Below are 16,878 nucleotides of genomic sequence, written 5' to 3'. Positions count from 1 at the left end.
TTTCTCAGCGTCATAATCTCTTTAGTGCCGTTTCCCTATCAGCAATCCACTTCCTTGGGTGTTGCCTTTTCGTTTTTTGACATGGTCCGTGTGGTGCAGGTGGTTGCATATGGGTACCACTTTGCTGATGTCTGCGTTTCAGCTGGTCTCCAGCCTGCATGACGTCATGCGCGTGGACGAAACCCGATCACAATGTGGATTAAGCTCAGCTGGCAACATCGCTGTTGGCGGTACAGGCGCGCTCGTATATTTTTTTCGTATGGGTGTTAAAAAGTCAGGAGAAATATTAACTTGCTCAGCGTTCCTTGAAAATGTGCCTGTAGAGAAACAGCCTTGCAACACAGGTGCGTTTTTTTATGGTAAGATTAGGGGAATGTTGTCATTGCCTCGGATAATGGCACGTCAAGGGAACGATGACGATATTAACTGTTTGTAGTTGTTCGACCTAAAAGGATGAGCAGCAAAGGGGCATGACACGAATAGCAAGGCAACAGCTATTAAAGCACTGACTTCAGACTTAGCTTGGTTTTTTTATTGCAGTAATTACAGTGTACAGCTACTTTAAGGAAAATGACTCACAATTTGACCTCAGCGTTGTTTTTGTCTTTTCAAATCCGGTGTACTCAAGGGGACTTTTATGCTGAAATCACACCAGCACCCTTTCTTGAGTTTAAACAATCAGCCTACAGAGCAGGTAGGACAGGTTTTGGGCCACACTGTAAATGCTAGTCAGCCGTGGAGACATGGCGGTGGTCCCTGCAACTGGTCCATTCCAGAATTGACAAGGGCAGCTTGGCAGTCAAATCCAGTTTTCTGTATCTTTTTACGCAAGAGTTTCCTCTGCGAGGCTTTTCCTACTGCAGCTGTTGTACTCCTTTTGTTACCTCGGGTACGCAGCTTATGGCAGGGACTGGAGGACAGATAGACAGACAGAAGTACAGGTTTTCCAACGAAACAAGCATTTGTGAACATGCTAACCCCCTCGCTTAATACCATAGCGGTCGCTGTGGATATATTTGAAGTATACAAGCAAAATAGATACAAATAAAAAACATGAAGGTTAAAACATTTAACGAGTCACGGTCTCTTGGTTTTCGTGATCCATGAAATTGTGCGGCTGCTGGTGGGTGCATGGCATGCCTCTCTTCATTTCAAGGGCTCGGTGATCATTGTATTCTTGTGTGGGAGAACAGTGACATAATTGTTCGGCAAACAAGAAACTCTTTAAAAAAAATTTCATTTCAATCACAAGATACGTTATTGCCAGTTGCAGTGTCTCTCGAGTCAGGTGATCACACCATTCTGGTTTTCCCACCACGTGCCTGCCCTCGAAATGAAAATAACTACTGTAACTTTTAAAAAATATAAAAGCCACTCGAACTGTCCGTTCATCAATCCATACAACACGTTATACTAGCACGATTGTAACAGAATCCTGTATTTTGTCCAAAATAAACGTACTGGTCGTTATCACTTCCACGCAAGTGATTGTCTATTGTTTTAATTGGTATCTGACAGTTGGGAGTCCAAATGCTTTTTACTCATTTTGGCTGAGAATTTTTCTGCAGTAATGGTCAGGTGATGTCACATTTGAATGATGGATAGATTTTTTTTTATTGAAAACTAGATAACATGCCAATCAGATGTCGTGTAGTACTTTGTAGAAATGGTGGAAATTTTTCAATGGTGTTTAACTCCTATTTTTTTAACACTGGATGGCATTCAAATTAATATATAGCTATGTGTTTCACAAGACTAAAGTTTACTTTCTTGTGCTAATATATGCACTGACCTGCCGTGTAAACACGGTGTACTTTACAGTCTGTAGCATACTTTCAGATATTTTCAGCACCAAGTTGAAAATAGATCCTTTTTTGCTCGAGGAATCAAGGAATTTTCCTCGTGACTTCGCGATGTCTCGCTGTGGGTGCGGGGAGCATGGGGGATCGGTTAAAAGTATCCAATTTTACAGTCAAGAAAAATGACTAATTTACTATATTTATGGATGGACGAGAAAAAAATTTTACAACTAAATTTGGTGTTTAAAAATTGTAAAAGCTGCATTAAAATGTGATGGAAACTACAAAAAAAAGAATCCCGTTTCTTCTCAACCATGAAGCTACACAGCTTTGGGCCGAGTTCCTGCTGGTGAATGCCTCGATCGGGCTGTGTCATTCAAGAGGAATTAAGTCCTGTATCTTCGAATGCCGCAGTAGGAAGATGTATACTTTAATGGTTTTTTTACTTCTTTCGCATCGTACGCAGCCTCCTGTGCTAATCGGAGGTGCAGGGGAAGGACAACAAACTAAACACAAAAATCAGTTCTATAGAATGAGCTTTCAATTTTGATTTAATAGTGCATTGCTCCGGTGGCTTCCTAATATCGGAAGGACGATCGTTCCAGATGGCCGCAGAAGCACATTTGAAAGCACACGATGCAGTGACCGTCTTTGTTCGATAGCTAGACAAAAGCTGCTGCGAGGATGACCGGAGTTCACGTGATGGTTGCAACTCCTTGCCGAAATCAGCAAGGTATTGTGGTTCATTTGTGGTAAGCATTTTGAGTATAATGAATACAACCTCATAATGTATTGGTTCGGCAACCGGAAGCCAATGCAGCTTGGCGAGCACTGAATGGCAAAGAATTTAAATCAACGTCATAACCGCCAGATGCTGCAACTGACACAACCCTGCACAGATGCTGTTCACCAATAGATATACTGATATTGGAACCCATGATTTAAGTGAGATCTGCCAAGTGAAACTGTGTTGGTCAAGCGATGTCAGAATGATACTACTTCCAGGCAGAAAAAAATGCCTCAAATTTACAATTGTAAATATTTTAAAGCCACTGATTTTATGAGACTTGAGACGAAACTGCGCAAGAAAATTAAGCGCAAGTTGTAGCTAAGCCAGCTAGCATTCCCTGATTTAAAAAAAGGATCGCTTTATATAAAAAGGAGAAGTTGGTTAATGACTCAACCTTAGCAAAGCCATTGGCAGCATTACAAGGCATGCTGAGCATCACAGTGGTACAGAGCCAACAGAAACATGCGAAATAACTACATTTCATTCCAAGTTATGTCTATCGCAGCATTGGGTAAGTCTCATCAAAGATTTATTTTCGGATTGTACTGCATGTTGTTCAGCATGATGCCCGTCATTTCACTCCACGTGCTGGGAACTCGGTTGCTGAAGAAGCTCCCAGCCAGCACGTGGGAAGAAGCCACTCATCAGACACACAGAACAACAACTACGACCAACCCTACATGGCCGAAGGATGAGCTCTGCTAATTTTCTATTGTCGAAGTAGCAAGACAATGGTCCATATTTGTTTTTGGGTTTGGGCCACTAAATAAAAAAAACATGAACCATTGTAATGTTGACTACTTTTTTTAAGTTAGCACAGACACTATTTGCTGAGTGCACGTTTCTTTAGAGCCTCCTAGTGGATAAATAAACGCATTTAATCTGTCTACCAAGCCTTGAAATATTAGCTTAATGTTGTGTTTTTCCAAGGGAAAAATCGAACCTCTTGGGCATACATTTTAAACAGCTCATTATACATAATGTGAAAGTAATTGTCCAGTTGAATTTTTAAAATATCAATACCGTACACATTCATAATACGGTCTATATTTGTTTTTACTCTTGGGCTGAAGGAACTGTGCCACGCCTCACTATGCATAGCTGTACCATGAGCTCAGCGGCTTTTGCCAACAGCAGGAGAAGCTGTGCAAACAGGGAGCCCCAGAGGAGAAAAAAACCTTGTAAAACACAGGGTCAGCTGGGAATGTCACACTGCACATTCAATTGCCATTTTTTGTTTATTTTTAAAGATCCTTTAACTTGTTAACGTTGATGCAAGTATTCTATATGGCCGGTTGAAAACAGTGCAGCAGTTGACACTATTGCCAAATAAATAGTTGTGTGAGCAATGCAAATCTGAAAACTTAAGCTCACTATAGATCTATAACACAAATTGAAGATTATAAACATTCCTAATGGGCAACCCATCCTATGAACTAGGTGAACCTTCCCCATCAGCCCTTCAAGCCACCTCTGTCAACCCCGCTCTCCTTCCTGTTGGTCCCTCCCTCATTGGCACATGGCAACGAGTGTCACTCACCTGACACTCACCAGATACCCATCTGGTGAGTGTCATCTGACATTCATGACACAGTCACTCAGCAGTCACCCATCAGACGGACATTTACCAAAACCTCACTGGACACTCACCAGACACCAATAAGCAGACACTCGCCACTCACCCGACACTCAACACGAACATCTACTCACTGGACAAATTGAAGAAAAACTCAGTTTAACACGTAGGCTTTCGCGACCAATATTACCAATAATAAAGGTTTTTTTGGGGTTAGATCGCGTAAATATAAACGACAAACTATAGCACGAGGCACTCTTTAACTGTACCATTGGCGACTGCACATAGTGCAATATTGTATCTCGTCCAGCTGGGGGTGCACCACCCATCGTGCCTTGCAGGCAGCCACAGGGTTCTTTGACCGAGATCAATAAGGGTCAAGTCTAGGTAACTCCGATATAACCTGTGACTGATTGTGAGTGAGAGCACTACAACCACATCTCATGACGATAATGGTGGAGTGGTTTTGGAGGATATAGCTAACAACTAAAAGAACACACGGACAAATAAAATATGACGATGCCCTGAGCAAACATGGCCGCCCCAGGTTTGAAAATTACACTTATGGATTAAAACTGTTCCTTCCCTCCATAAAAAAAATACGATTGTGCGGTTTGTGCATTGAACTATTTTCGTGAAAGTACAGAACAGCAGGTGCCGTGTATCAAATTACTCCCACACTCACAATTCAAGGCAAACACACTGCAGTACAGGTACAAATCAGTCCTTTAGCACCCTCATAAGGACAGTCGGTACTACTGCATAGAGCCCCTCTGGCTAACTTAATAAAAAACAGAGTAAACTGAACAGAAGCCTACTTTATGTGAATGAAACATGTATGTTAAGATGGAATGTTACTTGCGTTTTCAGTTAAGTAAGTTGGCCTGATGTCAGTCGAGGAATTTGTTTTGTTTATTGTGAGAGTAGAGAGACATTTTTAGAAACAAACTGATAACTCTAAAGACAGCACAGCCTTGCCTTCACTCTGATCTACGTGTGTGAAGCGAGCGAGTGTAGCGGAGGCGGTACCAGCAAGAGCCTTGATTCGGGAGCGCTCAAAGAGCCTTGCCGAGCTGTTCTCATTGTCCCAGTCCTCCTCGCTTGCCTCCCATCGGTTGTTGATGCTCTCGTACTGCTGCTGTATGTCCATGCTGCCCTCCAGGTCTTTGCTTACCGCAGTCATGGCTGCGTTAGGCTCTTAGCTCCTCGAGAAAACCCTGCAGATTGGGACGTTGAGGAGAACAACAAAATTACTTCATTGCAGTCGTGAAAAAACCCCAAAATGATTTCAGCTATGCCAAGTTGTAATCTCAAACAGTACTGTTATAAACTGCCTGATACAAGGGAATTTTACAATTATAACATGACCTTTCATACCGTTGTAAAGTTTGCCAGCAATCTGCGCATGACACATTTTCTGCAGCTACACCCAAGTCAAGGGCAAAGGAGTTAACGCAACCTGTGATGCATGTCCTCTGGGTTGCTTTTGCACAATTTAAAAATAAATAATAACTTGAAGATTGTTGTTCATTTACTGATAGATGGAGGCCTGCCCATGCAGTGTTGGTAGTTAGAGGTTGTTGACCATACAAAACACGCTGGTCAGCACGGGCTGGTGAAGGGTGCCCCAGGAATCATTCAGATATCACTCGCCACTGATAGTAGCCATGGCAGTGAATCAATTTGCAGTCATTGGGCTCATAGTGCAGTGCACTGGACCAATATAAATTGTCGCAAAGGTAAAAAGAACAGCCAACATTACACTTTACATTGTAAACCCATCTGTTTCATTCATTTTGGAGCTCTAAGAAGCAAAATGGTTAATCACTATAGTTACTAAATTTTGTAATGTACCAATTTAAAAACTGAGTGGATTATGGAGAGAGAGTGTAATCTGAGTAATCTGCAGCAAGCATCATTAGTACATGATGATGGGTATGAGTGACTAAACATCTGACGTCGGTAATACCCTGTGGTGTTACCAGACATTTACACAAATCGAACCATTGACCCGTTGCGAAATATCTCTGTGATGGCTGTTGCTGGTTTCCAAGCATGCAGCTTTATTTTCATATTATTATTTGGTTCTTTCGGTTAAGTCACGTCTAAAGATAAAATAATAAATTAAATTAAATAATAGAATACGACGTTTCGATTGCAACACAAGCAATCATCATCAGGAATAATGAAATAGCGACATAAAATCTAACCAGAAAACTATAGACAGACATATTAGCAGACAGATATCACCAAGATACATAGCGGGAGCAACACAGGTAACAGAGAGGGGTGATCGTCTCTGTGGGGTGGCCTTAAATAGAGAGGGGGGGCAGAGAGAAGGAAGGTGGGTTAGAGAAACATTTTTGCATATCAATGAGTGGTCAACAGACGTGGTGCTGCACGGCAAGTAAGCCTGAAAATCAGGAGGACACACTAAAATTAAATAACCTACTAAAAATATCGAAATGTAATGTAATACAACACAGAGGGTCGGTCAACACACAATTAACGCATAGCCTGGTTGATTACGGATTTCAAAGATTGCTAAGTTAGAATTTAAGTGTGAACATTCTAAAGAGGACATAGGCAGAGAAAACAAGTCGCCAGAGAGAGAGAAAAAAAGATAAGCTTAAAACTTCCCCGTAGAAGTGGTTCAATCTTAATTTTAGAACTTTCGTGACTGCAGGAATTATTATTTGGTTCTTTCGGTTAAGTCACGTCTAAAGATAAAATAATAAATTAAATTAAATAATAGAATACGACGTTTCGATTGCAACACAAAGAATCATCATCAGGTATAATGAAATAGCGACATAAAATCTAACCATTATACCTGATGATGATTGCTTGTGTTGCAATCGAAACGTCGTATTCTATTATTTAATTTAATTTATTATTTTATCTTTAGACGTGACTTAACCGAAAGAACCAAATAATAATTCCTGCAGTCACGAAAGTTCTAAAATTAAGATTGAACCACTTCTACGGGGAAGTTTTAAGCTTATCTTTTTTTCTCTCTCTCTGGCGACTTGTTTTCTCTGCCTATGTCCTCTTTAGAATGTTCACACTTAAATTCTAACTTAGCAATCTTTGATTGCTAATTCACTTTTTCGTTTAAGTAATGTGGCTGCACTAACCTCATGTACACCGTATATTTCAAACAATGTATTTTGAGCCAATGTTGACAACATTGACAGTGCACCATGCGTGTGGCTTTGTCATTGGTTTGTCATAACGGCAATGCTACAGACCACGTAACCGTATTGCGGTGACATAGCCCATCACGCCACTCGTGTCGCGACAAATTAAAAAGCAGTGTCCATAGCCATTCTGTTAAAATACAGCCGTAAAAAATCGATTCACTTGGCAAGAACACTTTTGAGTTCATACTAAATATCCCACCTGCTTCTAATGAAACGACTGTGGCACCATGTGCTTGTGCACGTGGTCTCTCTTTAGATTTCGTGTTTCTTACGTGCATTTAGATTCCTGATACAGATTAACCAAATAATGATGGAGAAAACACACTAAAATGTACACATACGCACCTCCGATTAGCAGGATTGGCTAAGTACAGCGCGAAATAAGTTCAACATACATGCATACCAGTTTCGTGAGATACATTTCTGATTACAAACTTAATACACTTATCTTACAAACACAGTGGAATAAACAAAGGTTTTTATGTAAGTTAATGTCAGTGTGGTAACAACTCAGCAACACATGAACAGCTTACCTTAGTGAATAATACGCAGATGCATTTTCCTCACACGGATCTACAAGGATTTAAATGCTTTAAATGCACTATAATTTCAAAATCAGGTTTTACTTCCTCGCCGACATCCACTCTTAATGTAATAATGCGATAGAATAAATAACCACATGACCCATTTCCATACCGGTATTGGACAGGGTTGAAATATTCAGTCACTAGTTTAGACTTCATGAATGCAATAAAGCGGAGGTGGACCACACATGCCATTCTATTTTTTTTATCAAGATTTTGGTCCAAAAAGCAGATTGTTATCAATCATAATCACATTGTCACAAATATTGTTTCAACGACCCTAGTTTCCAAACCCATCACCATGCCATGGCCTGCAGATACTGTAGTCAAAACACACCAAAATACTCTGAGGTCACACCTGAACTAAGACGATGCCTTTTTTACCAGACTAAGACTATCATTAATACCCCCAAACCAGTACATAGACTTAAACATTTATGTAAGTTCTTGAAACTAACATTTCAACTGAAAACTGTTGGGTTACTTAATCCTGGTGTAATTAATGTTATTTTGAATTAGCAATTACCAGCATAAAACGTTCAAGTCAAGATTCAGAAACGTAATGCCAAAAATAAGTGAAGATTGGCACCAAAAGTACAGCCATACCTCGGTATACGACCGCTTTGGAATACGTAGAATTTGGTATACATCGTGTTTTGACGAGAAAAAAGTCTTGGGATACGACGTCTTGCTTGGGATACGACGCGCTTGCTAGAACATGTATGGGTCGGGATGAGTCACCGCGTACAGTACCCGCGTACACAATACTGTTACGGCTCTAACAGTATTGTGTGGAATGACCAGACATGTCACACTTCAGGAACATTCTTAGAAGGCAAAAACAAACTTCAATGGACAGGTTTTTAGTAAAATTCAAACCTGGTGAGCCTCAACCAGATTTAAGTCAAGAAAAAAGACATAAAAGAGAAAAAAAAAACAGAATTTCAGCTTCCTGAAGTTTTAATGGAAGGGGACTCTCCTTCCAAAATATAACATCTCCTCCTCCCCTTCCTCACCACCATCGTCGTAGGCTATCAACTCCTCTCAGCAAGGTAAAGTGACGTTACATTTTCTTTTTATTTATGTATGCCTTTTAGTAATAAGTAGTGTCTGAATTATTTTATACAACCCCATGAATGTATAATATGCTATATAAAATATAATTTCTTATACTCTGGAACGGATTATTTCCTTTCCCTTTATTTCTTACAGGAGAAATTTGTTTTGTATACGTCATTTTCGGTATAAGTCCTACCTTCTGGAACAAATTAACGACGTATACCGAGATACCACTGTATAGGTGAAAACGGTCACCGCTAGAGAAATGGCAATGTTGACTTGAAGTACATGGGATCAAAAGACAAATACAGGTCATGTTGGCACCAAAGGATAATTTGTTCCTGAGCTATGGAACCCATAGCTGCCTCGGGCTTTTATGATGGTACACATGGCCTGGGCACTATTCATCTCCAGAAGGGTATCGCTGTGACACACGTGTGTTAATGTCTGGACCAGATTTTGAGGATGCAAAGCATTCCTTCTCATCAAAGTAGTGCGAATGCGGCACATGTGTTGCCCTTTGAAATAGCATTTTGTGTATTAACAAGGTTTACATGCACTAGCATTAGCATGAAAAATATAGCACAATGTAACTTGTGCTATATCTATATATCTGTGTAGAAATTGTATCCTAGTAAAATACTGCATTCTTCACCATCAGGTATTTGATTAATATTGATTTATATAAAACACAAATACGAAATAAATGTTGAGTGTCTTATAGTTGACCCCATCAAGGGCAACAACAAATACGAGTATTTAATGTCTTCCACTATTCATCCTTTTGATGTGCAATCAATATTTATTAAAATGTTTACCACTGCATTTAAGTGCTCCTGGTAAACAATGCCAAGTAGGCCTTCAAGTCTCCATATGCTGTAACTTAGACTCCCAGATCAATTTAAGTGAATTGCTTTGTGGTTCTGCTTGAAATGGTGGGACAGGACCACTTGTGTAGTGATATCATTTATATGTTTAATAACCTAACATGTTTAAAATATCCTCAAAAATATATAATTTGGTGAGTACCAAACCGTCCATGGATTGTGAGAATGAGTACATATAATGATATAAGAAAGTGCTGTTGTTTAATTAAAAAAAAATACACCCAAAGACGGCACACATAGAAATACTGCGGAGGAAATATACACGAATTGTATATTTGCCACAATCTTATCGCTAACCCTTTGGCCAATAGCTCATATCGGTTTCCTCTCCAGCCACATTCTAGATCTTATATTCAACCAAATACCTTTTGGCTGAAACCACCTCATACCACACATACCACTGTCAGGTCAAACATATTTCAACAATGACATGTGTAAACATATTCATTCTAGAAAAGTACAGTATGTCTTGTGGGTTTTAAACAGTACCTCAATGATAAAAATGTTAATAGCATTAGTGTAATATGTTTTACAAAGACACATAATATTCAAGTTTACCTAACTCAAAACATGTTCAGGAGAGGATTTGGTGATGAGAGAAAAAAATGTGCTGGTAAAACATTTGGTGATGCCAATTAAAACTGGATAAACAGCTTGAACTAAATTACCCTTGTCCATGCTAATCTCATAATCTTTTCGTACAAAGATTACAGTGGCAGAGGAACTCCTAGAATAAATTCTTAAGTTAACAATTTCCTGCAGAGCTATCATTAACTTGTGTTTACAATTATAGAAAGAATTTTACGCACGACCTTACAAAGACCAAGTCGATCACCACCACTTTTGTTGGGCTGAATGGCTGTTAACATGTATAAAATGCCTCTGTTGCCAGATTGTATGATAACATTACACATATGGTACCTTAATATGAATTGATTATTAATGTAGCCAACACCACATACGTCATTAAACAAGGTCGTGCATGTAAAAATGGCTGCATTTTATTATATGTAATCCAACCATCAGGCTGGAAAAGTACTTCAAAACATTGTAATGTTTTACTCTGCCACCCATTTTCAGATGATAGGCAAAAAATGCTCATAAACATATACATTCACTGAATAATGTGCTTGTTTTGTGCTCACAAAAATATGGAAATACTCACTAAACATTGCATGTGCCACAAATCGCTCTGACTGCGGGACATTAGTTACAGCATGGTCAATGCATTGCCGTCCATGATTCGGTTATTTATCCATTTTTATCTCTCCAAGTTTCATCCTTAAGAATGCAGCAATGAGTTCAGAACTATTATTTTAACATGACTGCACATCTAATTAATTTAAACTTTTCTTTAAAAAAAATCACGTTCCATTAGTAAAATTCTACAAGAAATTCAGCAAAGGCAGAAATAGCAAATACAATACTATATTATGCTGAAACTAAAAGCAATGGTCTAGTACTCTTAGGTTAGGATGGTGTAGTGGTTGGCGCATTGTTACGAACCAAATGACCTGACATTACACGGCCATGACTAACATTCATGATGAGTGATATTTGCACAGATCCTCATTCCTCCCTTCACCAACCCACACCGACCAGAATCCTGAAGTATGTCAAACAAACCTTCATCTCATTCACAGGCCATTGACAAAGAGCTGTAAACATCTTAACATGAAAATGTAGCACAGCTATGATGCCAATGCAACCAAGGAGGCAGTGGTCATGCCAAGAGAAGTCACATTTTGGTGCAAGTGATTTATTGTTTGAGAGTATAGCTGCTCCCTGCAACAGAATTGCTGAGACAAATTCCAGTTGAAAGGATAACCGTGGGAGATGGTGGTTGATCCTTTCTAGTGATGGGTGGTGACCCACTTTCCAGTCTGCACGTAGCCCATCTAACACCATTCACTTCAATGCTCCTGTGTTATTAATATATAAAGGTTTGCCTCTTCCATTACAACAACTTGACTGATAACTTACTATAGATACTCAGTACTGATCTTGAAATGATCAAAACTCTGCTAATGCTGCAAGTCGATCATGAAAAATAAACGTAAGAGCAAAGTGATCAAGCAGAATGTGATATACGAGTCCACAAATGTATTTGTCCAATCCTATTTTGGTAACAATGTGAATATTAGTGTTGAGAAATGTATTTGAACTTCAAACAAAACACATCAATTATAGGTTATTATACAACGCCATGGCAACACAGCATTTAACTTGGTTTCAATTATGCAAATTATTAAATTTCGGGAACATTCCTAGTAGGATCGCCAGTGATCCAGTACAGGTTTCTAAATCTCTCACAACTACAATCTAAACAGGTAATTGAAAAGAATACACGTATACAGGTACACAACAGGAAGCATATGCCCATTAGATGCCTGTATTTCCATGTAAGTCTGTTTGGTAGAAGTTTTCAAACAAGGATATGTTCACAGCCCATTTTCATTTCTGCCACCCTCAGATTAATCAGAATAACCTAGACATTAATACAATGTGCTTATTTGAGTTTTACAGGGAGCAATTAGAGGGCAAAGTCCTTTAAGTGAGACATTGCTGAACATAAACAACATGATCTTGTATAGTTCAAATAGGGCAATAATTATAAAAGTGAGCAAACATTTATAAAATCAAGGTATTAATCTTTTACCCACGGTTCAAAAAGCTAAAGAAAACACGCAATCACTGTATATCTTTAAATATTACAATACAAATGTATATAGAATACAAATAACTAGAGTATTTCCAAAGTGCACAATTCCATTTGTAGAGCCAAAAACCTCATTCATTTTAGACAAGAGCATTTGGTATTTTTGGACCCCTTTAGTGGAAACTATTGACAAAAACCCCTATAAACCACCAATGATTTATGTTCATATAGGATTGGGTGTTACTGAGGCCCCCTGTGACCATAAGGCCCAATTGTGGCTGCTGGTATTATCGGTTATATAAAAAAATTATTTCTGATACATACAAGAGGTTTATACATTACAGAGTTTGGTTTATATATGTCTTGCCCATTGGTTTTTATTACAATATGAGACATGCTGTCCAGACATTAATTACATTATATGCCGCTGGCCTGTCCCTGAGGAAAGGCAAAATATCAGCATGAATCACTTGCTTTTGAACTAAAAGCGCTCAAGTATCCTTGGTATAACATCAATAGGCGGAGAGCCCCGGCCCATGGCACAATGGCAGGTGTCTCCATGCAAGAGGAGACAGAGATTTTTGGGTGATCACGTTTACCACTGGATAAAAACGTGCAAATGTTCTGCATTTGTTAGGTGCTTTCACACTATTTTCAAATATTTTAGCAGCAAAACATTACATTCCAGCACAACATAGTCGCGTTAATATTTCAAAGCTTAGCTTTTGTGTGTGTAGGTGGAAAGATGTTTACAGGAAAACAGACATCCAAAAAGTGAGAAAATTGCAAACAGCTTTATGTAAATACAGTACGAGTGTTCAACAATTTGTGGGAATGTAATTTGTTGTGGATGCTATACAATGCTACTACAGAACAAAATAATTAGTTTGTACTCAGAGAGCATAAATCAATAACATATTGAATTACATTTTCTTTTTCAAATCCACCATCTGTCCTAGCATTAAATATTATCCGTACATTTTATTGCCCTTACAATCGAAAATGTGTCCTTGGAATAATTCTGTGGCAGTATTTTATTGGTTGAGTGTGATGGCATTTATATAACATGTTATAGTTATAAGATTGGCTGATGTATTAACATACTCAAATGTATTGCTTTTAAAGTTATGGTTTGTGAGTGGCATTGCAGGCAGGGCCCAGGAGAGAGGCAAGAGGTGAATGGTGGTTTTGTAAAAAATGCCAACCACAAAAAAAAACACATTAACAATTTGCTGAAAGTCACCCATAACTTGGCACAATACCATTTTAATACTTTAAGTCACACATTATAATCGGCTTTGGTGCTTGCATCATGCGGGCAAAAACACAGCACATCCATACACATTTGTTCCTCGTGAAACTTAGCAGAACACACGCAATATTATTTTCTCATGTTCACTCTGCCGCTTTACACATTGGCTCAACAGATCCAAGAATGGGGACCGGCAGACGCCCCTGGGGTTCCCATCTGCTAAGGAAAGGGGAGCCACCCCTGCGGTAGCAGGGCCGAGACTGAGGGCCCATTGTGAGGAGGGCACACACTCCACCCGCACAAGAAGCCAGGGGCAGCAGCCACGCCCTGGGCGGTGCTGCTGCTGCTACTACTAGACCGGGCCGAATGGCGAGTAGCATTACCGTCCCCACCTTTAATATGAAGGCAACAACGGCGAGTGGTTCATGCGGCTCCCAAGTAAAATGTGCAAGCGCTAAGGCAGTGGTAATTAAAGCGTCTTAAAATATCCCTAAGGCATAAGCCTGCCTCTCTTCCTGAATTATCAGCAGCCTCTGAGTAGACACTGTAGGGTAAAAAGTCATGCCATACGGGTTAGCAGGCCAGTATTGTAAGTTCCCAGGTCATATAGCAACAATTCAGTGTGTCAGAGAGTACATGCTATCATGCGTGGTTTATATACTTGAGCTGTGGTTATTAGAATATTAAATCCAGTTTATTGAATCGCACAGTCCAGGTTATGAAGTCATTTGGCGTGGGATATTGGGTCAAGAGGTGCATGTTATTAGGTCATGGAGTGCGGGTTATAGGGTTCTTGGTGTTGGTTACTGGGTCGTGGAGATACATGTTATTGGGTAATGGAGTGCCCGTTATTGGGAGCTGCTCTCCCAAATGCATATCCTTCCTGCCCCCAGTGACCCACGTCCTCATCCCCAGGGAAATGATGGGAGAGGATCCGCGGAAACGATGGAGGTGACATCAGATAAACTATTTGAGATGTCAGGGTGAAGGACAAGATGCGAGATGGATAAGCATGCCAAGAAAATGCAGATAAATAGAAAGTTGAAAATGGGGAGGCGAGATGTGACGTTGAAGATACGAGATCGATGTTATATGATGGGGAAGATGGGTGATATGAGAAAATACATAGGTTGGAGATAGAGACGTTAAAAGGATGAGGAACGTGCTAATAAATTGGATGAACTATGAAGATGAAGTAAAGGAGACGGGAGGATAAATAGGAATGTGAAAGGATGGTAACGGAGATGTCAGAGAGATGAGTCATAGAGGGCACATGGGGGAAGGGTAAGATAACAGATTAGGATCATTAGGTGATGGAGATATAATCACGATAGAGGAGATAAGATGGGTAAAGAGGGAGATTTGAATAAAATGGAGGCAGGACGAAAATGGATGAGAGGAAAACAAAGATTAAATGTCGAAGATACACGATTCATGTGGGGTGATGGAAGGATGAGTGATGGAAATGAGTGAAATAGAGACAGGGTATAGAGTGCACTGTACAAAAGTGAGGGGGATGGGAAAGATAGACGCAACTGTACTGTGAAGAAGTGAGGGATATGAAGGAGATACGAGATGGAGGAGACGTAAGTTTGCAGTAAGACGAAAGAAATGCAAGAAATAAAATGCCTAAGTGGAGATGGGAACAATACGGAGATGATATTGTGGATATGGCGGGATAAATGTGATGGATGAAGCAAAGCATTGTGATGGAAGATTTTAAAGAGATGGAGGAGACGTGAGACGGATGAGGGAGATGACAATAAAACAGAGAGAAAGCTGAAATATTGAGAAGTGGGGAAGATACGAGATGAATATCGGAGATGGAGGACAAACGCGGTGGGGGATGGGAATGATGGAACGGGAATAGAGGCGGGAGTGGAGGAGATGGGCACAGGCTTAGCCTCACGAACGTTTGCGGGTTAATGAACAAATCACGCAATTAAGAAAACACACGCACGTATCATCATCATCATTATTATTATTCCCCGACGCCGCAATAACAATGAGGTAACGGCAATGTAAATAAGAAAGATTTCAGCAAATGAATGAAAATGACGTCTTGTGTGAAATGCCTCCGCGCCCCGACCGCTCCCATCACAATGGGCGGCGAGCCGAGGGGTGGTGCTGATGAGAATAATGTTTGGGGAATGAAGGCATAGAAGACGATAACGACGACGGACATCGTTTGGCGAGAAGCTGCTTAAAGTATGGGCGATGATGAGAGGTGGCTGCGGCGGCGTTGAGGAGAACGAGATAATCAACGAGCGTTAAGGAGAGAGAAATCGCGTGGGAGAGGCCAAAACGGGGGCGTCCATGACAACAACAACCACCACCACGCCGCACCGTTACACGGCGGCCGTAGCAGACGAGAGCCACGCATCCTTCCTTCCTTCGTGCACACAATCGACACAATCGCCCCGTGAATATCCGACGAAGATTATTGCGCAGAGGGCACTTTGCTGCGGTACCAATACCGCAGCACAGCAACGCAACGGCCGCCGCCGCCGCATACAAATACGGGCACGACCACAGATTTACGGCAAACACATTCACTGTGAAACGCTACACATCTCCCGCTAGACGTGCACACAAAGAGCCACGTTATAGTGTGTTATCCTCGCGCGTGTGTTCGTCTACAATGCGATGGGAGAATTCGACTGACCTCCCCGCGAAGGCGACGTTCTTGCTTCTCTCTTCCCCCAGCTGCTCGGCTATGGCTGATGTCGCTGCTGCTGCTTGTACGGGGAGTATAAAGGGAGGTAGGGGGGGGAGGAGGAGGAGGAGAAGAAACGTGGCGAGCTTCTCCCTCTCTCAATTGTGTCGTCTGTCTGTGGTCCTTATCCCCGTCTCTGGTGGATCACGGTCTGTGGACCGTGGGTGCCGTCATGAGCAGCGGCAGCAGGAGGAGGAGGGCCCAACCCCAGGCACGACGTAATGATCCACCCCCCCACCACCACCTCCCCCCTCACCCCCCCACCACCACCTCCCCCCTCACCCCCCCACCACCACCTCCCCCCTCACCCCCCCCACCACCACCTCCCCCCTCACCCCCCCACCACCACCTCC

At 40.9% G+C, this 16,878-nt stretch overlaps 1 protein-coding gene across 2 annotated transcripts in view; it reads right to left on the bottom strand.

Moving 5' to 3' along the window:
- Positions 1-16,753, bottom strand: part of LOC144719795 (spectrin beta chain, non-erythrocytic 1-like) — a 52,065-nt gene extending 35,312 nt beyond the window's left edge. For both annotated transcript variants that reach the window (XM_078595992.1, XM_078595993.1), the window contains exons 1-2: positions 16,475-16,753; positions 5,195-5,382 (exon numbers count right to left, since the gene is read on the bottom strand). In XM_078595992.1, the coding sequence (XP_078452118.1) occupies positions 5,195-5,348 (154 nt within the window). In that variant the 5' untranslated portion in view covers positions 5,349-5,382; positions 16,475-16,753. The remainder of the gene's footprint in view (positions 1-5,194; positions 5,383-16,474) is intronic.
- Positions 16,754-16,878: the final 125 nt, after the last annotated feature.

The sequence above is a fragment of the Lampetra planeri genome, chromosome 7 (genome assembly GCF_965212315.1).
Source record: "Lampetra planeri chromosome 7, kcLamPlan1.2.h2, whole genome shotgun sequence".
Classification (NCBI taxonomy): domain Eukaryota; kingdom Metazoa; phylum Chordata; class Hyperoartia; order Petromyzontiformes; family Petromyzontidae; genus Lampetra; species Lampetra planeri.
The sequence above is the reverse complement of the archived record's forward strand: the minus strand, read 5'-3'. Positions and strand labels throughout refer to the sequence as shown.